This window comes from Helianthus annuus, chromosome 13, assembly GCF_002127325.2.
Source record: "Helianthus annuus cultivar XRQ/B chromosome 13, HanXRQr2.0-SUNRISE, whole genome shotgun sequence".
In the NCBI taxonomy this organism is placed as follows: domain Eukaryota; kingdom Viridiplantae; phylum Streptophyta; class Magnoliopsida; order Asterales; family Asteraceae; genus Helianthus; species Helianthus annuus.
The window spans coordinates 155841374-155864405 of NC_035445.2; the positions used below are offsets into that span (position 1 = coordinate 155841374).

At 35.4% G+C, this 23032-nt stretch overlaps 1 protein-coding gene across 1 annotated transcript; it reads right to left on the reverse strand.

Annotated features, from left to right (window-relative positions):
* Nucleotides 1-343: 343 nt before the first annotated feature.
* Nucleotides 344-9682, reverse strand: LOC110899897 (serine/threonine-protein phosphatase BSL3). Its single transcript, XM_022146788.2, has 21 exons — nucleotides 8773-9682; nucleotides 8247-8307; nucleotides 8057-8135; nucleotides 7893-7972; nucleotides 7682-7776; nucleotides 7492-7591; nucleotides 6590-6659; nucleotides 6169-6270; nucleotides 5997-6078; nucleotides 4891-5070; nucleotides 4534-4807; nucleotides 3637-3865; nucleotides 3391-3561; nucleotides 3061-3299; nucleotides 2661-2745; nucleotides 2471-2569; nucleotides 1692-1891; nucleotides 1529-1604; nucleotides 1321-1456; nucleotides 937-1079; nucleotides 344-839 (listed from the first exon to the last, which is right to left on the reverse strand). The coding sequence occupies exons 1-21, from the start codon at nucleotides 9155-9157 to the stop codon at nucleotides 756-758; spliced, it is 2970 nt and encodes a 989-aa protein (XP_022002480.1). The 5' UTR covers nucleotides 9158-9682; the 3' UTR covers nucleotides 344-755.
* Between the last annotated feature and the right edge of the window lie 13350 nt (nucleotides 9683-23032).

Here is a 23032-nt window from a genome sequence, read left to right on the forward strand (position 1 = left end):
AAAAGACCGATTGTTGCTATTAAACCGGTCTGAGACAAGACACCTCTTTTGCTGCCAAAATTATATTGCTGCTTATTTTGGGTAAACAAAATGACAGTTTATACCGAGTGCGCAAACGACCATGTTTTAAGAACAAAAGCGAACATTACAATCGACTTAACCCGACAAGCAACCTCATCCATATAATCTATTACCCGAATGTTCATTCTGTCACATTCATGTTTAGTCGAATGTCTAAAAGTCAAATGTCTAATATAAACTTCCACCAATGCGGGAATGAAACAAACATTTAAATTTTAAACCCTCAAACAAGGGTTTCTTGATGCAACAAACCACACAATAGTTTTACCAAAACAAGGAAACATTCGCTCAAATGTTATCTTCACACAAATGATGTATTGTACATAACACAACACCACCTCATCTATGATACATTCATCACCTCCTTCTATCTTTTAACAAAAATAAACAAAATAATACATCTAACCAAGAAACAAAAATCATGTAAAGAAACTACCAACGATGAAAAAAAACCAACACTATCAATAGCTCACACCTCCCCAATTGTCAATGTACAAAGCGGTTTGCTAACCGGCATTTGGTGATCTCAAATCTTCATTTCCAGAACGTTTCACCAAAACAACGGGGCTTGGTTGGGGTGTTTATGGCTACGCAGATTCTTGAAATCTCTCAAGTGCACCAACCATAATAAGTATACCAAGTGGTTCTAGAGATGGTATGCTATAAAAATTCTACTAAATCCATGCTACAGAGGCAGAATCATTAGCAACTTGTGGACGGCCTCTAGTTGGTGTCGCTGGCCTGTTTGCATTAAGCTCCTACCCTCACCATACGAAGAATATATGAAAGTTAACATCGATTTCAGTATTATGAAGTGATGAATATGGTAGATTTTCAAACAAGATTTAACAGTACCTGCATCCATGTATCTTCTGTATTATGGCGTTCAGAAGAAGTTTCATCTGATGAAATTGCTGGTGGCAGGGGATGAATGAGTTTCGGAACCACCACAAGATCTCTACCCAAAACCAATATTGCACCTGCGTTATTTGCGGTCCCTACAACATAAAAAAAACGAAAAATAATCAATACATTTATATAATTATAGTAAAGGTGGCAACATATGATATAAGTGCATTGAAAGCTGCATACATAAAGTGTACTCTTAAAGCATACTGTCTCTCCTAAATCATTTTGTTCAAAAATTTAAATCATTAATATGATATTTGAACTCATTCTTGACACGCTAAATATATATCATAAAATTACCAAAACAGGATCAAGAATGAAAAGATTTACCACAGTAATTGGTGGCTGAGAAAAGGGTAATCAAATGTCCTTGAGCAAAACGTTCAAAGCCGTCCATTACACATTCATGGGCACGTACAATCAATTGGAGATCATTGTTGTTGCAGAATTCCATCACACGATCAGGCTGTCATAATGATGCGTAATTTATAATCATTTTTTTTTCCATTTTAAATAATTAAAATAAAACAATACTCACCCCAAAAGTAACCAACCCAGGACCTCTGGCATTTGGTCTGAGTCCTTCCACACTGTCATTTTCTGTAGGGTCAGACCTGTTCAGAAAGATGAACGGTTAGAACATGTGTACTGACATATTCAATTAAAAATTATTTATAACAATAGAAGGAAGAAAGACCGACCACAATAAATCCATGAGAACAATTGAACCAGCCTCCATTGTAATTGGTCGCTGAAGGTTTTCAATCTGCTCAATATGATTAATTGATCTGCCGATTCCACCATGCATACATATAATCTTTTTCTCAATTAAGGCTGCAAGTGGCAACCAGTTGAACAATCTGTTTATCCGGTGCCATACCCAGATTCCATCTCTCTCACCCTGTGAATCATGATCGTTACTAGTGGCAACTTCGAGTTCGACCTATTCACTTAGGAATCTGTTGATTCAGGGTAATATATATATATAGGATCAAGATCAAGAGAAAACCCCCTTAAGTTGTGAGAACTTAGAGAACTCCGACTTCCCATGTGAGTTTTGCCCCCATTTTATGCACACACGTGAATTAGAATGTTACAAACACAACTGTAAAAAAAATCGAAGCGGTGTTTTCAGCCTTTTTACGCTGCTGACATCAGCGTTTACACCAACTGTAAGGGTTTTTTACGGGTGGTGTAAATCAACAAAAAACCTTTTTAGAATAGTTGATTGTTTAGGATTTTTGGTAAAAGATTTTTTTTTTTTTGAAAAACCTTTTGTAAGGCAGAGTTCTCTAAGTTCTCACAACTCGTAGGAGTTTTCATTTTACCCTAACCCTATATATAATATATATATATATATATATATATATATATATAGGTTTTCAGACCATCTTGACCCCTGTTTGACAATGACCACTTACCCAAAAAGGAAAACCTTAAATCTAATACTACATAACCAAAAGCAAGAACACGGTATTACCATTCGCTCTATGCACTCAATTCGAAATCCAAAAAGTGCATTTATATCAGCAGCTTCATGATTCCCACGAATTAAATGAACATTGTGTGGATGCTCGACCTACAAATGTCATTTATTGCAACATACATGGTGAATCACGCTTACCAAATCTAATTCAACTTTCCACAATAGTAAGAGCCACAAGTAGTACCTTTAAAGCTAACAGAAGACAAATGGTTTCCAAGCTGTGCTGACCTCGATCAACATAATCTCCTAAGAAGAGATAGTCGATGTATCTGATAGATGATGCATATAAATTAGGTGACTTACCAAAGAATGACTCAATATTAACTTAATTTACAAGCATATATGAAAAAAAAGGTTAATCTGGCTTTTTTAGGGAAAGGGTTTTCAGGTCTTTTTGGAGACCAAGCCGGGGCCGGATTTTGCTTTACAAAATATATCACCACAAATCAGGCTTTCAGAATTAACTGGTCCTTGAACTGAGCTTTGGAAAACCAGGCCTAAGACTGGTCTCGGCCCAGGCCCAATTGTGACTTGTGAGCAGGAGCAATAATGAACAATAAGGATGTAGTAGAAGGATCTCTTACGCTATGTCTCCAGCAGTTGACGGAGATCCATACTCATCAAAAAGTCTCATGAGATCTCCAAACTGCCCATGCAAATCACCAAATATCTTTATAGAAGCCTTAAGTTGTAGAACTGTAGGTTCACTTGAAAATATCCTTTCAGAACTATCACAAAGATCAGCTATCTCATTACAATCCAGAAAAAACTGTCGACGAACAGGCGGTTTCCACCCACGAGGCTTTAATAGGTGAGCTATCACCTGAAACATAAAAGAAAAAAGAGAATAAAATCATTTTTATGTACAGAAAATATACATTTACATACAGATTATGTTTGGAAAGTTCTCTTACCTTTTTGGGGACACTGTTAACCGACATTTGGCGATCTAGAAGCTTCCGTGCTGCAGTTGCATTTTCTGGGGTCCCGTAGCTAACCCGCCTGCCTTCATTTTCAAACTGGTCTATCGAAAGCTGTCTCACCATTCCACCTAATGCTCCACCAGTCTCTGCAGCTACTACCACCTGTAAATCCAATAAAATCAGATGTGTTATACATGCAGAATTGAAAAATTAATGAACTGGGAATATGATACTGACAGCTCGGTGATGCAACCGTATGCCAGCTGGCGCAGAATTAGTTATGACATCAGATTCAAGTTTTATCATTTGTTTCCCACTAGGAGTAGCCTCAGCTCCACGATCCCTATCTGGCAGGTCGACTTCTCCGTTTGATTGGCGAGCTTTTGCTGCAGCTAGGGTTTTAGCAATGGCCTCGGCTTCTGCCGCCGATGCCTCAACCAAGTATTCAACTCCTTTGCTAAGTCTCCTGCATAACAATGATATGCTCATTATCAAACTCATTATATTGTCTTCAGCTAACACATTAACTGGGTGTGTCAAAATACTCAAAATGGGTCAGGTTTAAGTAGGGGTGTTCTTCGACGATTTTTTCGGGTTTCTTGGGTCAGATTGTTCAGGTTTTGGCAAGGAAAAAGTGACCCGATAACCAACTCTTATAAAGTTCGGGTCGTTCGGATTTGGTTTATTCGGGTTCAGGTTTGTTCGGGTCGGGTTACTTGGTTTTCGGGTTTAGATGTAGAATAGAAAAAAAAGTTATTTTTTACAAAATATCATAACAATTCATCATGCTACTGAAAAAAATATAATCAAAATTCAAATATGGTATGATAATATTCAAAAGTCTCAAAACTTAATCTTCCAAATACTAAAACACTACAAACCAAAACGCATATATGAGAAAAAGAAAATAAATGTTCGGGTTTCGAGTTTCGGGTTTATCTGGTCAGGTTGTTCGGGTTTTTGGTTGGGAAAAAGTGACCCGTTAACCGACCCATTTAAAGTTCGGGTTTTTAGGTATTCTCTAATTCGTGTTCGGCTGTTCAGGTGGCTTCAGATTCGGGTAGGGTTTTGGATAAAAAAAAACAGCCCTAGGTTTAAGGGAGATAAAACAAAATTGCTAATTGGTAAAACTACCTTGAGCCAGGGAGCATAGCATTCTCGGTGCTGATATCTGTATACATGTCACCATTTACAGGTGGAGCAACGGGATCCCCAAGTACAACTGCACCGTCAGCATCTGCTTCAGAATTAGGCTGTCTCGTTTGGTCATCAACAAATCCGTACCGTCCAGGGGGCCTCCCTGCCTGTGCATTGGAGGCTGCCGCAGCAGCAGCTGCATGTGATGCTGCTGATGTCATTTCTGCTGCAGCCAGGTCTTCAGCAACTAAAAGATCATCCAACAACACCCCTGCAGTGAAAGAACCAACAGAGTAAATAAGACACCATAATACTAACTATTAAACTGACCTAAGTTGCATGAACAAGTCTTACCTCCACGTAGACCACCGTAAACGAATATTAAATCACCAACAGCAGCAGCAGCATGCCTACACCGCCTTGTTAATTCAACTGCAGCGTCTCCGCCAGCAGCATCAGCACTGTATCTACCAGTCCTTGGAGAAGTTACAACAGATTTTGTATCACACCATACTCCTGCTGCAGTATCAAGAACTACGCAAAAAAAAATGAAAAATGTTATGAGAAACATGTAAAAACTAAGCCGTTAATACAGTAAAAAATCGGATAACAGTCAAGGACCGATATTTAAGATATCCGTAATCGCGGTGGGATATTGGTAATTTTAATATCATGCTGAATTTATATATAAAGCAATTAAACACTAACAATTCAGTATACTCTTCTACCATTAACAAATTAACCTTTTGCGACTTGCAAAACACTAACAATTAACATTAACAATTAATACTTAAAACACTAATAGCAGCAATAAGAGGAAAGACAAATGGTCGAAGTAAGAAGAAAGGTAGAGATATGGGGAAAATCGGTGATATATCAGTCAAATATCGGTCAATATCGCCGATAATATCGGTACCGGTATTCTGACAGATATTTTGCACCGATATCTCACCAGGGGACCGATAACCGATATATCACCGATAATATCGGTGATATAACTGATATTAAATGCATAGGTGAAAAGATCATAGAATAATATACAAAAACAAAAACAAAATGAAATTACACCTTGGTAACTGATTCCCAACAATCTATTCTTTATAAAAAAATCAAATTTACTATTTTCCAGTTATTACATATGAAGCCTATATTTTTTCAGGTTGATCTTAAATAAGGTTTCATTATGGTGCTAAAGTCTGATTCATTTATTAGCAACTAGTTCATTAGTCATATAGGACTGTCCCTCACCAATAAACAGTTACTTTGAACCATATATCTCCAGAGTAAGCCCTTTAAGGTGTGACTATCAGAACCAAAACATGGTTACTAACTTACTGTGTTTCGGTATTTCCAAAATCAGTTTCCAGCTTCAAATACTTGATACTTTAAAATACAATGAAAGATGAACAGATATACTTTATTGCAAATAAAGTGGAGTGAAAAATACACCAAAATCAGACCTGCCACACTGGATGAATCCTCGACCATGCGACCACCTCCAAGTGCTCCCCCAGATACATGGAGTCTAGCATTAACAAAGACCTAAAAAACAACAAATGAACACCTCTGAGCACTCTGCATGTGCGTGTTAGTGTGTGTACTATAACTAAAAATTGGAAGAAAAAGACGAACTGCTGCGTGTTGATATCGAGGAGATGGTGAAACCCCAGGAGCAATTGCCCATTCCCACCTACCATCTCTGTGTTTCGCAAGTCCATACGCACTTGCCAGAGGCTGCAGATATAATTAACAAAAATAAAATCAGGTTAATCTATCATGGTGAAATAGTTTTAAAGTGAAAGCATCAAGGTTCTGCAATTAGCATATGTACTAATTATCAGTTGTAGCGATAATACAATACATAACTAAATCTACAACTATCAACTACTACAACACTTCCATCAGGAAAAAAACAAAAGATCTTGAACAAAATGTAAATTATGAGAAGTCAAGTCATCAGGGTGTTTTTACTTTTTAGTAATTCCGTCAATTCAATATTAATGTTTGGAAAATATATGGGCAAATTTGGGTGTAACTATAACATATTTCTCACCACACTATTGGCATCCCGCCCTCCACAAAGCAAAAGAAGACCATCAGAACGTGCACTTGCTGTAGCATACCTACATCAAAATGGAAGAACCAAATGAGAAAACAGCAAAAAAAAAAGTATGCTATAAACAGTAAAAAAAGAAACAAAGAGCCCAGAAAAAACAACCAATATATATAAAATTCTCAATAGGGAGATAGGGTGTACTGTGTAGATGGTGAATTATGACTAAGTTCTATATAGAATATCTGCATAGTGCATAATGACCGAGAAATAGAGATTTAAGATAACTAATAAATAATTCAAACTATCAAAGGAATCATCACCTAGAATTCAAATCACCAAAAGAAACATAAAGAAGGAAAGAAATTAAATTGACTGATCAAATTGGAATGTGAAAGATTTCCTAAAAAGCTAAGCATGTAGCTGATGTAACATATTCATCTATTTATTAACAATTATCAGAATTTCATAATGTAATAGGTTAGAGGTCTTGTATATATGATTATATCCCTGTGACATGTTTACCTGACAAACTTTATTAGACAAGTGGCAGCCAAGAATTTTCCAAATAAGCATAATCACAGTCACCAAACGGAACATAGAAAGAGGAAAAACATTAACTTGATTGGTCGAATTGGAATGTAAATAATTTCCTAAATGTAATAGATCCCGTATTGCATTTGAGTGACACATTCATCATTTTTGTAACTAGTTGAGACAAACTTAATTAGACACAAGTGGCAACCTATAAATATCCAAATTAGCAGATTCATCTAAAGAAAAGACATGTGATTCCAAACTTATTTAGCATAAGTTGCTAAGGCATATTAACACATTTGTACTACGTATAGTATAGCAGACAAGTAGACTACAAAAAGTGAAAGGAACATAAGTAGGCATACATGCATGGTGGTGGGCCCTCTCCCTCTGGTTCTAATTTTCGCCATTCATATGGTTTCGCAGCTGTATCCAATGCCCACACATCAGCAAGAGGCCGTTTTCCTGTTTACAAATCAGGGAACGTGTTAAGTCTCTGAAAAAGAACTCAAAAACATTCACCATACATGAAGCGGTACATTAGAAGAAACTGACCATCATTCCCACCAATTGCCATAAGATATCTTTGCCCCACCAGAGCCATAACATGCCCATATCGTGGGCCTGGGCCTGGGCCTTGGACAACCACTCTACAAAATTCAAATACATTTTACTAACCGAATTAGCAAAAACTACAACTTTCAATATATGGATGGATATACCCATGTGTAAAATAGTCAAATATATCAAGTTCAGACGGTCAGACCTATGCCACCGAGGTCGCTGTTGTGTTAGGTCAAGAACGTGGAGATCTTCAGCAGATAGACCAGCTGGACCAATTCCACCCTGTGCTCGTTTAATAAAATTGTAAATATATGTAACAGAAAACAGAAAGTTGTATAGAGTTCATGAACTGTCAAATTATCACACCTGAATAACCACCATTGTACCCACAGCAGTTGCCACGTGAGCTGCCCTTGGTGTAGGCGGTTCTCCAAAGGGAGTTATTCTGCAAATTTATTGGTAGCTTAATGAATTGTAGAGCATTTGTATCTCACTAGAGAACAAACATTATATAGAAAATGACAAGAATTAATAGATTGCTAAGTAAAAAAATGACCTAGACCATTTATTCGTCAATACATCATAACAGTGCACATCAGCAGTCGCCCCTGATAAACCTGTAATATGAAAAAAGAAATAGAAACAAGATTTGAGGAAAGTAATCATATACCACAAAGATTTTTCAATATAAATGGAAACAAAAATCATATTCTACAGTTCTTCTATGTAGAAAGTTAACTAAGTGATAGAAGAAAATTCATCAACTGAATGGGAAACCTACATTAGAAATCCCAACCTATCCTAACGTAAAGTGATATAAGTGTCCTGCAGTATACATATAGACTGAATGCAGTTACAAATTTGAGCAAAACATATGTCTTCTTGCTAATCTAACTTCATAGTTACCCAAAGTCATAAAATTTATATTATTGGCATAAAAACAAACTACCATATATAAAACTTAAATCAACACACAACAAAACTTTTCATTGCTATGCGTTTCTACTCCTCTATTCTTTTGACAAAACAAACAATAACATCAACATCTAGTCGAAGAAAACAAAACAGAGCAAGAAACATACGTATTCCGGCACCTCCTGGCGAGGTAGGAGTCCCAGCGTTAGCAGAATTGCCCTCAAGAGCCGTTGCACCACCAAACAGTATAAGTCTCGGTCCCATATAATTAGCCGTCCCTTCCTCCCCAACCGCAGCAACCGCCGTCAAAGTATGCCCACACCTCGGACCAGGACCATCCTCCTTCTTCTCCAATATAGCATTCACCACAGAATAATTAGGCGCATGTCTTGGCCCGCCCACCGTACTTGTCTGCTTAACCTCAGACTCCTCCGCGGCCACAGCAGGCGACTTCTCCACCTCCGCCTCGGATGCAGGCCCGTTACTATCCGATTTCTCGCTGCTACTACGATCAACCTCCAATGATGACGTCATCGACGAATCCACATCCATTTCTCAAAATCTCAACAATCTCACCAATTCAAAACCGTTATTCTCTAGATCAGACTGGAAAACAAATGAATGAATTCACTAATTCGCATTCCAATTCGACAAAAACCTCCTTCAATCAACTTTAAACACACAAACCCTAGGTTTAGGTTTAGATCTTCTCAGATTCAGTTCGATAATCACAACAAAAACTCGAAAACGAGAGTAACTAAAACTCAAACCCTAACAAGTAACAACTCCTTATCGTTCTCTAGATTCAGAACAAATAGGAATCAATCTGCACGAATCAATCGAAGTGAGATGTGTAGAACCCTAATAACCGCTTATCTTTCAGTTTTGAATTAGGTTTTGACTGTGTGGAAACTTTTTTAGAAAAAAAAGAGTGAGATGAGGTGTAATCTGGTGTTTGCTGGACCACCGGAGAAGTGTGTGAGTGACGGAGATAAAAGAGTGATCGCCGGCTTCTTGTTTCTATTGGGGTTTGATGATCGGGTGACGAGGAGTAGAGGATTTTCTTTTCTTTTTTTCTTTTTTTCTTTTTTTCTTTTTGAAATAAAAAGGTCAAAACAGTCAAGAGAGTGGACTAAAACGCAAATCTAGATGCGTGTCTCGAAAGATGGTAAAAGGGATGACGAAATAAAATAGGTAACAGTATAACAACTTCACCGCGGTAATTCTTGACACGATCCGTTAACCCGACACGAAAAAAACAGGTTTGGGTCGACTAAGATGACCCGTTTAAAAAATCGATCAGGTTCGGGTTGACTCATGTTAAAAACGGATCGGGTTCAGGTTGACCTGTAACAGGTTGACCCATTAACCCGTTAACTATATAGATAAAAAATCTTTTATATTTTTGTTTTTTTTTTGTTTTTTCGGTTTCTATTTTACATGGTTAGCTATAATAATATTAAATTTGACACATTATATTATTTATTTATCACACTCATACTCACCATTAACAAGTTATCGATAACCCACTTAAAACCGAACAACTCGTTTATAAATCGTCAACTTATATCACTCATTTAAAAATATGGGTTAAACGGGTCGGGTTTGAGTTGACCCGAATTAATATGGGTCGGGTTAGTACTGAAATCTTTTACCCAAATAATAATAAGGGTAGGGTTCGGGTTGAACATTTCAACCCGTCAACCCGTAACCCGCCAACCCATTAACCCGACACGATTGTCACCCCTAGTTCACACTATTTTTAGGTTGGTAAAATACTAAAAGATATACTCGTGTTAGTATAATTGTTAGCCTAAGTTTAATAAAATACTTAAAAAATTATGGATTTTAATAATTTCAACTATTAGTTATTGACTGACAATGATTTCAACTTCAAAAATAACCAGTTGTGGTCTTATCTTTTCACATATTGTAAACCAATGGATCTCTACTAACAGCAAATAACAATATGTGAAAAGGTGGAAACAACACTGTTATTTTTAAAATTGGGACCATTACCAGTCAACAGCTAATAGTTAAGATTATTAAAATTTGTTGTTTCAATACTAAAATATATACTCTTTGTATAGTTTTTACCTGCTTCTTAGGAGGTCGGTAATCCTATTTTTTTATCTAAACATGTTAACTCAATAGTATTAATTTTCACGATAGAAAGTGTGTTCCAGACATGTTTGTGGTATTAAAAAAAAATCAACATGAGTAAGTTACTAAAAAATAAACTAAATGATAAATATTTTTTTATTAAAAAACTTATAAAGAATGTTTAAAAAATTGAAAACACTATCCATCGCGAATTCAAATTAATATGTATAACTAGTGGTTTTCCCACGCGATATGCGGCGGGAACTCAGGGTAGGTATCGGTTGTGTTCGTTATAGTACTGACACTCGCTATATATAGCAACTGAAAGAGAAAACTAAAAAAATAAAGTCGTCATATGCCCAAAAGAAAATCAAATGTGTTTTACTAAGTTATTTTACTTTCATGTGTTTAGGGATTGCATGTCCAGCCAACAGTTAAAGGATTTTATCCATGAGCAATTCATAATCGATAAGTTTGAGATAAGTCATGTTGCCCTTTAAATTACATAAGGTTAGAGGTGACGTTGTTTGAAATGTTTTGCTTTATCTCAAATCAATTAAATTGATCAAATTAAATTTTAAAGAGGTTAATTATGTAACGGTTTCAATTCAGGATTCTATTAAGGGAGATTATAGTATGACCTCGATTTGCCTACGTGTCACGTTCTTAGCTATTAAGGAAGAGAGGAAGACACAAAGGATGTGTCAAACACAGTTTAGATGATATAGGTTCAAGGTAATAAGAAGAAACCTTCTGTTGTAGAAGCAACCAGTGAGAGTGTTTTGGTGGAAAACGTGGAGGGGTCGGTGACGTTATCGAGGGTTGTCAGGAAATGCTAAGTGATAGCATTTCCTGACAACCCTCGACAATGTCACCGACCCCTCCACAAAATTTCATTAAAACATTCTCACTGGCTGCTTCTACAACAGAGGGTTTCTTTTTGTTAACCTGAACCTGTATCATCTCAACTGTGTTGACTGAACCTGTATGTGTTGTTACATTAAGATTCATTTAGGATTTTTTTGATATTGAAAATTGATCGGTGTAAAACTTTATCACCTTAGATGCTTTTGTCATCTGAGGCTATGATTGCGAGATCTGTTAACAAAAGTGTTGTTGCAACAACACGCCAGATTGTTGCCAGCTGTCGTTCACGGCTGTTCTAGGTAGCGTTGGGTGTAATCGATGTTTGGTTGATGATAATTAGATTGTTATTATCACGGCCCCCGACCCACCCTGGACGGAATCGGAAGCCGCGAGCAGCCAAGTGGTACCGGTGGTTATTTTTGAAAACATTGCAGCGGAAATTTCATCATGACCGTGAGTTAGGAAAAATATCAGAGTTTGGAAAACACCGGATTTTATTTATTAAATAGATGGGATAAACCCATGTTTTACAAAGGTAGCTTTTAATATAAACTTGATTACATAAAACAACTTTTCTTAATTTAATTTAATTGATAAATCAAGCCACTTCTTGAAGCCTTTCAGTGCCGTATCCAACTCTTACTCCAATCTACTGTAATTACCTGAAACGCATTTTAAAAAGGTTTTGTCAGCAAGAAATACTGAGTGAGTTTATTCAGGTTTTGTAAAATGACCCTTAGTTATAAATTACAACATAAGAGCGATTACAATGGCACTATCTTATTTTTATCTGGCGCCGGTGTCACTTCCTGGTGACAATGGTCATGCCACTATTGGGTCCTTTCACCCAAGTAGTGACGATTATCACTGTTAGGACTTATTTGCCTAACCTGTGTTAGGGCTTATTAACCTAACCGTGAGAAATTAGTAATGCACAATACCCCACTAGCCAGTGATTCAAGATAACCACGACTTAATCCCTGTAATTATAACCTTTGAAAATAATTTGAGGTATTGTAAAACAGTTGATAAAAAGAGAATGACTCACATTATAAGCATGCAGTATTGAATTAACAAGCTTCATGATTCAGATTCTTCTGAGAATTAGCATCTACTTTGATTGTAAGTGTATGGGGTAGTGTTTAGTTTACTGATAAGCCTGATAACCTAATTTAAGCGATAATGCACACGAAATTAGGTAAATAACTAATACAGCATTTACGATAACTCACGAGATTAAACCCTCACAATGAATGACAAAGTGTGATACTTAAACACCCAGCGGATTCGCAATGAATGACAGAGTATAGCCCGAGTTCGGGCGACACTCAAATATCCTGTCGGAATCATGACGAATGACAAAGTATAAACCCAATTTGAGCAGCACTTAAACATTCATTTGATAGTTTCAATCGATCGGACATTGAATCGTAGCAACGATCGAGTTAATACCCTGTATCGTAGCAGCATCTCGTGATCGTGTGTGTTTTTATAGTAAACAGACTATAACTCGGCGTACGAATTGAGTTTTATCGTCGTTCCAACGCCGAAATGCAATACCCACACCCCTCTATTTATACTGAGAATTTGACTTCCTCGCGCCACGCGAGGGGTCATCCTGGGGGCGTCGCGTGGCGCGACGGGTCACATTTCATCAAATGGTTGCCACGTGTGTTTGTAGCTCAGCTGAGTCGACGGATCGAAGAATTTCAATTTAGACAGCAAGTTATAAGGATAATCGTCAAGTGGGGAATATCCCCCCCTGAGTTTTAGGGGCCCTGATCCTGATTCTGATTGTTCTGAAAATTTTAGGGTTTGTGCAGAATCACTTGGTGGTCTCAATTAGGGTTTCTTATTGGACAAGATAATTTAATAAATAATAATTTTGGTGAGAGTTGTTACAGTTATCACGTAAGGGATACTCAGTCAATGATGTTGATGAGATGCTTCTCACCTGAGACTAAAACTATGATGAAGCAAACGTCTGCCCGAATATAAGCAAGGTCTGACATTTTCAAATCATTTTTATTACTTTAGCAAATCATTTAGTGTTGATTGTGGTGATGAATAAAAATGAATTCAAAGTGCATTTTTTGTGCTTTCAACATGAGGCTATGATAATTTTTTGATTTGAGTAAAAATTGAATGAAGATAGCATTATGGTATGGCAAGGTCGTAGGACGGCAGTTGTTCATGCAACCTCTCTTGCAGCCATGGTGTTGTCATCTTTCTGCATAATCTGAGCCTGACAGTCTGACAATATAAATGTTTTGCATCTTCACCATGAATAGAGAAGAAAGACAGAAATGTGTCCTGTGATTTTGAATAGAGAAGAAAAATAGTAATGTGGCCTCTGATTTTGAATAGAGAAGAAAGAGAGAGCTGATATGATTACTTCTGAGTGCATTAAATGACCAAAACAACTCCCTATGCACTTCAAATTTTGCCTCCTAAAAAAACAGATTATTACCTGATCCTGTATCATCTGAATTCTATCTGTGTTAACTGAACCTGTATGTGTTGTTACATTAACATTCAATTAGGATTTTTTTGGTTTTGATAATTGATCGGTTTAGTTTTGATCATGTTAGATCCTTTTGTCATCTGAAGCTATGATGGCGAGATCTGCCGTGTTGATGCAACATGGCCTAATCGTTGTCGTTTGCCGTTCGCGGCTGTTCTAGGTAGCGTTGGGTTTAATTGATGTTTGGTTGATGATAATTATATCGATGTCACCTAAGGGATACTCAGTCAATGATGTTGATGAGATGCTTCTCACCTGAGTCTAAAACCATGATGAAGGAAATGTCTGCCCGAATATACGTGAGGTCTGACATTTTCAAATCATTTGTATTACTTTAGCAGATCATTTAGAGTTGATTGTGATGATAAATAAAAATGAATGCGAAGTGCATTTTTTTGTCCTTTCAACATGAGGCTATGATGATTTTGTAGATCTGAGCAAAAATTGAATGAAGATAGCATTATGGTATAGCAAGGTTGTAGGATGGCAGTTGTTCATGCAACCTCTCTTGCAGCCATGGTGTTGTCATCTTTATGCACAATCTGAGCCTGGTATTTTGACAATATAAATGTTTTGCAACTGCACCATGAATGACCTTCGCCGACGTTGTGTTGGTGATTAAGGTTTTGAAAAGGGATCGTGTATAATTGTTGTCACATCTATACAAGAAAATGGATTTTGCAAAATGTCAGAGATGCCTAATTAGCTAGGATTCGAGGACGCCGGTAAATTTTTCAAGAATTTGTTTTTCATAAAGGTTTCATCTTTTTTCAAGAATTTTTTTTCATAAAGGTTTCATCTTTTTTGGTACATAAAGGTTTTCGCCTGAAGATGTAGAAAGGTCTGTTTGTTCTTAGTCATGATTGGTAATTTCAAGAATTTGTTTTTCATAAAGGTTTCATCTTTTTTGGTAGGTTTTGTTTGTGGTGATGATTTTTGTTTTGAAATAGATGATGTTTATAGAATTCAATGTTGTTTGTTTGTTTTTCATTCAGGTTACTTTTCTCTTAAACCTGTTTTGATGATAACAGCAATTTGCTGATTACGATGACGGTTAGTTTCATAAGCAACAAACTGGTGTACACATGTGGAGCTGCGGTGCTACACTTCAAGGTTGGTAGCATATAACTAACTATTTGTGTTTTTTTTTTTTTGAACATTTTGTTTGCTTTTATGTTTTAAGATTTTAATGTGTTAATACAGCGAAGAAGCGGAATAACAATACAATTGACACCACATTAAACAGACAGGATAACAATTCTTCAGGAAAAACCGGTTAGTGCATTCAGAAGTTAATAATATGAATTATGGATTGTTATTAAAATGGTTGTAAATTCGTTCTTTGTTGTTAGGTGATATTGAGATTCTTGAATCAGTGAGAATCCGGTGCCATATAACTAAGTACATGTTATACTTCAAGGTTTTTCAATCTCTTTGCAGCCGGATAGGTGGCTTTGCGAGGTATGAAAAACAAAATTGATAAATTTAGGGAAAATGTGATTGAAAGGTGATAAAGCAATAGTGGAGGATCTAATTCTACAGCTTCGATAAATTCAGGTGTGTTTTCAAATAATGCTTCCTAGATGTTTGAAGACCGACAAATGTCCAACGAAGCAGTACTGTGGACATTTGTTGTTCTTTGTTGGTTTTCAAACATCTATGAACCATTTTTTGAGAACACCCCTGCATTTATTAGAGCTGTAGAATTAGATCCTCTATTGTTGGGTTATCATCTTTCAAACCCTTTTTCCTTAAATTTATCGATTTTGTTTTCCATGCAGGGATATAATTTGTTTTTTTAGTATTTGACCGTGGATGATGACCCATGTTCAAGGATGCTTTATGTTTCAGAATATATCAAGATTGCTTCTTGGTTATCATAAGGTTAAATTTTAAATTAATATGGTCTCATTTGTTAATAAGCTTATAATTATTCTTAAGCCATCACATTCTTTTTGTGAGGTCTCATTGCATCTAATCAAAGTAACAACCATTGAGCCATCACATTCTTTCCGTTTACATCTCAGGTAACAGTTTTCCTTAATACATCTCGAAACTTAGATGGTTTTATATGATTTTTCAATCACATTGTGTTGAAACTTACTGGATAGTAATTGTCAACTTTAGGTAGGTTGGGGTTTGAAATCAAGAAATTCAACGCCACTTGCAGATATGGTTTCAAGGTCAATATGGAATTGAAACAGAGACAGAGGACTTTTGTTTCTGAATGTTTTGTAGCTTCACTTGTGACTTATAAAATTTGAAATTCTCAATTCATAACTATAATGCGAATGTGATGTTCTTGCAATTATTTACTCACATCAGATTTTACATATAGATGTAGGAAAAATGTAAGACCCTAATACGTATTAGACTAAAAGTCGCAGCGGAAGTTCAAGTCATAAACTTTCTTTCATTATAAACACCTTAACTTATTTAAAAATTAACTTTAACATAACTCTTTCACATAAATCCATCAATCGACTTATTTACTAAGTAAAAACATAGCTTATGTTTACTACATTATATACATCAACGTTCCCGTACAATCTCACTAGTGACTCGATCCTCGATCTCTATTCCTTGATGATCCTCATGACTCGTACTACCTGCGCTCACTACATAAAATTCATAACATTAGTACGCATTATAAACATACAAGATTTATTCACGTTTACTTTTTATTCCGTTAACTCTTTACATCCCAGCTTTCCATCTGATCGTACAATCCGTGGTGAGACTTTCTCATTGTACCTGCGTTACACTTCGTTCACAAGGCACACTATTATTATCGTCAATACTCAATTTCATTGAATACTTGCGTATATACTTTCATACATACTTACATATATGCATCCGTTCACACCTAACTACTTACAAACCTACGTACCTACATTCATATGTACGTTCCTACATACGTGCATACCTACATACATACATACATACATACATACATGTCTACATACATACCTATTACATGCCTTCTCACAACCCTACATATGTGCACACATTCGTACATACTCACTTGGATATATATATACACATACACATACTACCTACATACACACCTACATATGTACATACATTCAATAGGATCCCACATTTAGGTACCATTTTACTATATATTCCTTAGGATCCCACATTTAGGTACCATTTTACTATATATTCCTTAGGATCCCACATTTAGGTACCATTTTACTATATATTCCTAAGGATCCCACATTTAGGTACCATATTACTATGTATTCTTTAGAATCCCACATTTAGGTACCTTATTACTACATATTCTTTAGGATCCCACATTTAGGTACCTTATTACTACATATTCTTTAGGATCCCACATTTAGGTACCGTATTACTACATATTCCTTAGGATCCCACATTTAGGTACCATATTACTATGTATTCTTTAGAATCCCACATTTAGGTACCTTATTGCTACATATTCTTTAGGATCCCACATTTAAGTACCGTATTACTACATATTCTTCCTACATGCTTGTAAATTCACATCCTATCAAATGAACTTAAAATCCCATAACCGCCTTAAGGAAAATCTTAACTTACACACTATCGGCTTATTACCCTCTTACCCACAATTCGACCCGTTCATGCATTCTTCAACGTAACTTGTTTGTTTTACCATAAACTCTTATAAACCTAATAATACCAGTGACATCTATCATAAAATAATAAGTTCTTAGACATTTTGCATCCTCTTAACACATTATCGTTCATATACTTAGTTTTGACCCGTTAAGGGTATTTGCGCGTTAATGGTTTATGACATACCAAGACCATACTCTTCGCTTCCATACTTGTCCAAGACATCACACTAATCAATAACTTGCTTCTAAACTACTTATTAAGATCGTTTGCCCAAAATACCCATCAAGGGCATTTTGGTCAACTTTAATCCCGTCATTTACGACGAAAGACTTTCCTACATATTTAACCTCAAACATCATGTTTAATTAATTTCAACACTTTATTACTTACTTGAACTAAGAAGTGATTACGGAAATCACTTACCTTGTGCATCCGTGTTCATAACCGCTTCCTTGCCTCATCTTGACCCGTTAGCCTTCCATGCTTGGTCCATGCTAGTGTGGTTCCTATTCTTTCATGCCGTCATGCCATAATAATGTTAGTATTTATACTTATTCATATTAACATACATTTTTCCAACTCTTATCTACATTGACTTCCACTAACACGCATACGACATGATTTGTCAACCACTTAGATCATATTAATGACATCATATTAATTTCATACATAATGTCGTATAACACATACAACTATATGATCGCCTAGTCGCTTACACAATATACACATACTTATGCTTTCTTAACTCTACATTCGACAACCGCATTGTTCGACATCCGCACAATCAAATTATCATCTTACATATGTACACGACATAATTCCAACATTATCACTTATCAATAAACTACGCATCACATATTCGTACACATTTGCTCTCAATCACCATGAATCAAATGCATAAAGTATATGGCGAGCATTACATCATTGGGACATAAGGTACAAGTTCCTAATGCATAATTTTACCAAACCATACATTCAAATCCGAATACTCATAATGACTCCACCTTAAGCATACTTAACTTATTATTTTGCTAACGGCTACACCATAAGCACCTTCTACATAACTTTCATACAATTTCACAAATTTTGCTCTCTTAGGCATTTTATCGAACACTTGGCGGGTGTACTACTAACAAAACATTATGTACAAGCATTCTTTGCAAATTCTTACTAACTCATATCAAGATCATCAAATTCCACTAGAATCATGTAATTTTCATACTATACCCAAATTAACTGACCATTACTCATTACATACAACATCATACATCAATCTTACACAACTAATGAACATGCATGATTATCCATATCATCATCTTCACTACCACAAGTGGGTTTCATTCAAAATCATCAAATTACTTAGAATCTTGCATAGTTCATGTTCTATAATGTGATTCTAACACATCTACATGATCAATTTCATACAATTTCATGGATTGACCATAACCCACTTCATAGCAAGATCATCAAATCATAAAATACAACTTACCACATGTTTGTTAGGGCTAGATCATCAAGAAAACGAGTTCATGCATCGGATTTGAGCCCTATTTCCTTGTCAATTTGAAGCTTTCTTGAGAACTAGGGTTTCACCCCTTTTTCTTTTCTCCTGCTCGATCTCACGCACCCTTGTGTGGGTGTGTGTGTGATTTTTGTTTTAGTAAACCAAACTTCCAAGTTTGGCACTCCAAGTCCCTCAAGTTTAACTTACTATCATATATGCCACAAGTTTCACCATTTAGCTTATCTAATAGGCATTTAACTAGGTTTATTAACCTAGTTATTGTATATCGTTTTATTAAACATGGCAACATGCTAACGAATTTAATAATTCGAATTTTGGGGTGTTACAAAAAAACTTTGCACATTATAAACTACTAAGTTTATTTCTATATCAAACATAGGGGTGTTCAAAAGAATCCGAATCCGAAACCGAATCCGAAATATCCGGAAACCCGTATCCGAAATATCCGAAATTTCGGATATCCGAATTTTCGGATATCCGAAAACCGGATAATCCGAAAGTTCGGATTCGGATTCGGATGTTAATTCTAAAAATTTTCGGATATTCGGATTATCCGAATCCGAAACTTAAAAAATAGAAAAAAGATATATATTAATTAATATATAATATCCATTACCTTTTTACCTAACACATTAACCTAAACTAACTGTACACCACACGCATTCACAAACCTTCACCATTCTTATTTCTTTCACTATCTAGGGTTTCTTTTTTTCACAAATAATGCGCGGTCGCAGTCTCACCTATCAATCTCCCATCTTCGATCTCACCCTTCTTCCACCTTCCATCTCTGGTCAACGAAGGCTTTCTGTCCGACGGTAAGTTACGGTTCTGATTTATTTTATTTTTCGAAAAAAACTACAGTAAAAGTAAGAAATTGATGGTAGATACTTAGCTAATCTTTGGTTTTTGAGTTTCAAATCTTCATCTGGATACTTTCAATTTCTGCTTCATAAGGTAACATGCTTTACTAGATTTGATATTATTGATACATTGTGTGTGTATATTATATATATTATGTTATTGCGAAATTGCAGGTTTGAAAGGTGGAATTGCAGGTTTAAAAGGGATGGATGTTTACAAGCGCTTATGGATGTTTATCGTTTTTATTGATTAATTGTCGAACTACTTTTGGATTTTATGTCTTGTTTTAAATGTTTGTGGTTTGTTTTGAAACTTTGATTTGTTTTGAATTGGTTACTGAACTGTTTAAATTTGAATGTTATTTGATGTTTTAGATGGTTGAATTTAGATGTTTAAATTTGAATGTTATTTGATGTTTTACACAGAAAAATGATTTTTTTTTGTTTTTTTTTTTAATTTCGGATTATCCGTTTGGATATCCGAATCCGAATCCGAAAGTTCGGATATCCGAAAATCGGATATCCGAACTTTCGGATTCGGATTCGGATGTCAATATCCACTATCCGAAATTTTCGGATATCCGATTTTCGGATATCCGAAAAGCGGATAATCCGATGTTGAACACCCCTAATCAAACATGTACACTAACACATACTGTCTTTAACATTGTTTTATAAAGATATGTAACTAAACACAAAGAATTCAAATAATATATTATAATATGTTTTTAGTATTTGATTCAGATCGTTATTAGAACAAACCCGTGTATTCACACGGGTGTACACCTAGTTCATGTACAACAAAGAGTAAATTGGATTTTTAATGTTTTAATAATAAAGGGTAATTTGGTCATTTCAAATCAATTTAACTGAACAAACTAACACCCATCCAGTATAGGGAATACTCGAGTAACAAGTGAGCAAACCACAGGGACCAGACATGCTATTTTGAAAAGTTTAGGACTAAATGTGAAAAAAACGACAAACCACAGGGACTATTTCGGCAGTTAACTATTATATATATATATATATATATATATATATATATATATATATATATATATATATATTATATATTATGAGTAGGAGTTGGGTGGAAAGTCTATTTTTCCTAGAAAGTCTAGGAAGGGATAAGAATTGGACATGTGTCATTAAGAGATTTTAAGTAGAAGGGCTATCATGTAATTTCACATTTTAATTTTATTTTTGGAATGTATCTTCATTAACTAAAATTCCATGATTTTCGGAATTTTTAATATTTTCGAATTCAAATCTGGAAGTCAATGTGTTCATTAACTAAAATTCCATGTCACATTACATCGCATATTCCATTGTTCAGAAGATTACTGGAATTTATCAGCATGTTCTTGGTGCTGTGTTTTAACAGTTTACAGGGCTAAAGTCAATTTTTTTATAAATCCCACAATATAAAGATGGTAAAACACAGGATATGAATCTGATTGCTGTTAAAACACAACTGTATGAATCTGAATGCTAAAACACAACTGTATGAATCTGATTGCTGTTAAAACACAACTGTATGAATCTGAATGCTAAAACACAAGTGTATGAATCTGCTTGCTGTTAAAACACAACTGTATGAATCTGTTTGATGTTAAAACACAACTGTATGAATCTGAATGCTAAAACACAACTGTATGAATTTGCTTGCTGTTAAAACACATCTGTATGAATCTGGATGCTAAAACACAACTGTATTAACCTGAATGCTAAAACACAACAGTATGAATCTGATTGCTGTTAAAACACATCTGTATGAATCTGGATGCTAAAACACAACTGTATGAATCTGAATGCTAAAAGACAACAGTATGAATCTGCTTGCTGTTAAAACACATCTGTATGAATCTGCTTGCTGTTAAAACACAACTGTATGAATCTGTTTGTTGTTAAAACACATTTGTATGAATCTGAATGATAAAACACAACATTATGAATTTGCTTGCTGTTAAAACACATCTGTATGAATCTGTTTGCTGTTAAAACATAACTGTATGAATCTGTTTGCTGTCAAAACACATCTGTATGAATTTGAATGCTAAACCACAACTGTATGAATCTGCTTGCTGCTAAAACACAACTGTATTAATTTGCTTGCTGTTAAAACACATCGTCAAGAAAACGGAGATGATAAGAACAATATTTGAATGGTGATGATGAACTCGAAGATGGTGGAGATTGGAGAAGTGTTTTAATTGGATCCGGTGATCTCCATCGTTTCTAAAGTTATCTTCTTCCATGATTGTAGTTATTTTTGGTAGGGATTGGGGTTTCCAAGATGGGTTTGGAGAGAGAGGGAAAATCGCTTGAATTTAGGAACTAGGCGGTTATCTAATTTAAAACACGGCCATTGACAAAATTGTCACTACTCATCTAAAACAATCAATTAATTAAACTCAAATATTACACGATTTCCATTGATTTAATCTCAACCATTAAACACACCAATCGGATGGACCATTAGTAATATTGATGTATTACTAGAAAAGAGAAAGGTTAAAAAGGATGTAGAATAATCTTGCTGTATTAATAATAAACTGCTGAACACTTCTTGTGAGTTGCTATTGTTATAGGGGTAAAATGAACCGGTAAACACTTCTTGTGAGTAGCTAGATTGATAGTTATAGGGATAAATAGCTCACATGGTTACATTTATGAATGATGTGAACATTCTCTGTGCAAATAAAAATGATGTATTAACTATATAGAGATTTCTCTATCCATCTGTGCAAAGTTGGGAAGCTTTGATATTACTTACATTAACACTTCATACTTCTTATTTTTAAAAGGTTTTTTGCTTTAGAATTTTTTTTTAATTGTTGACCTAATTGATTCTTTTTTTTAACTATTTTATTTAGTCATTTGTATAGATTTTTTGGTTTTCGATGCAGCTAATCTAATCTGGCTATGTAGTT

Bases quoted from the DNA above. Each gene is read 5' to 3' on its own strand.
- LOC110899897 (XM_022146788.2), bottom strand. From the start codon at position 9,157: ATGGATGTGGATTCGTCGATGACGTCATCATTGGAGGTTGATCGTAGT. The intron at 7,973-8,056 runs GTGTGATAATTT...AAACGAGCACAG, and splicing joins GTACAATGGTGGTTATTCAG to GGTGGAATTGGTCCAGCTGG. The intron at 6,079-6,168 runs GTTCGTCTTTTT...GTTGTTTTTTAG, and splicing joins CTCGATATCAACACGCAGCA to GTCTTTGTTAATGCTAGACT.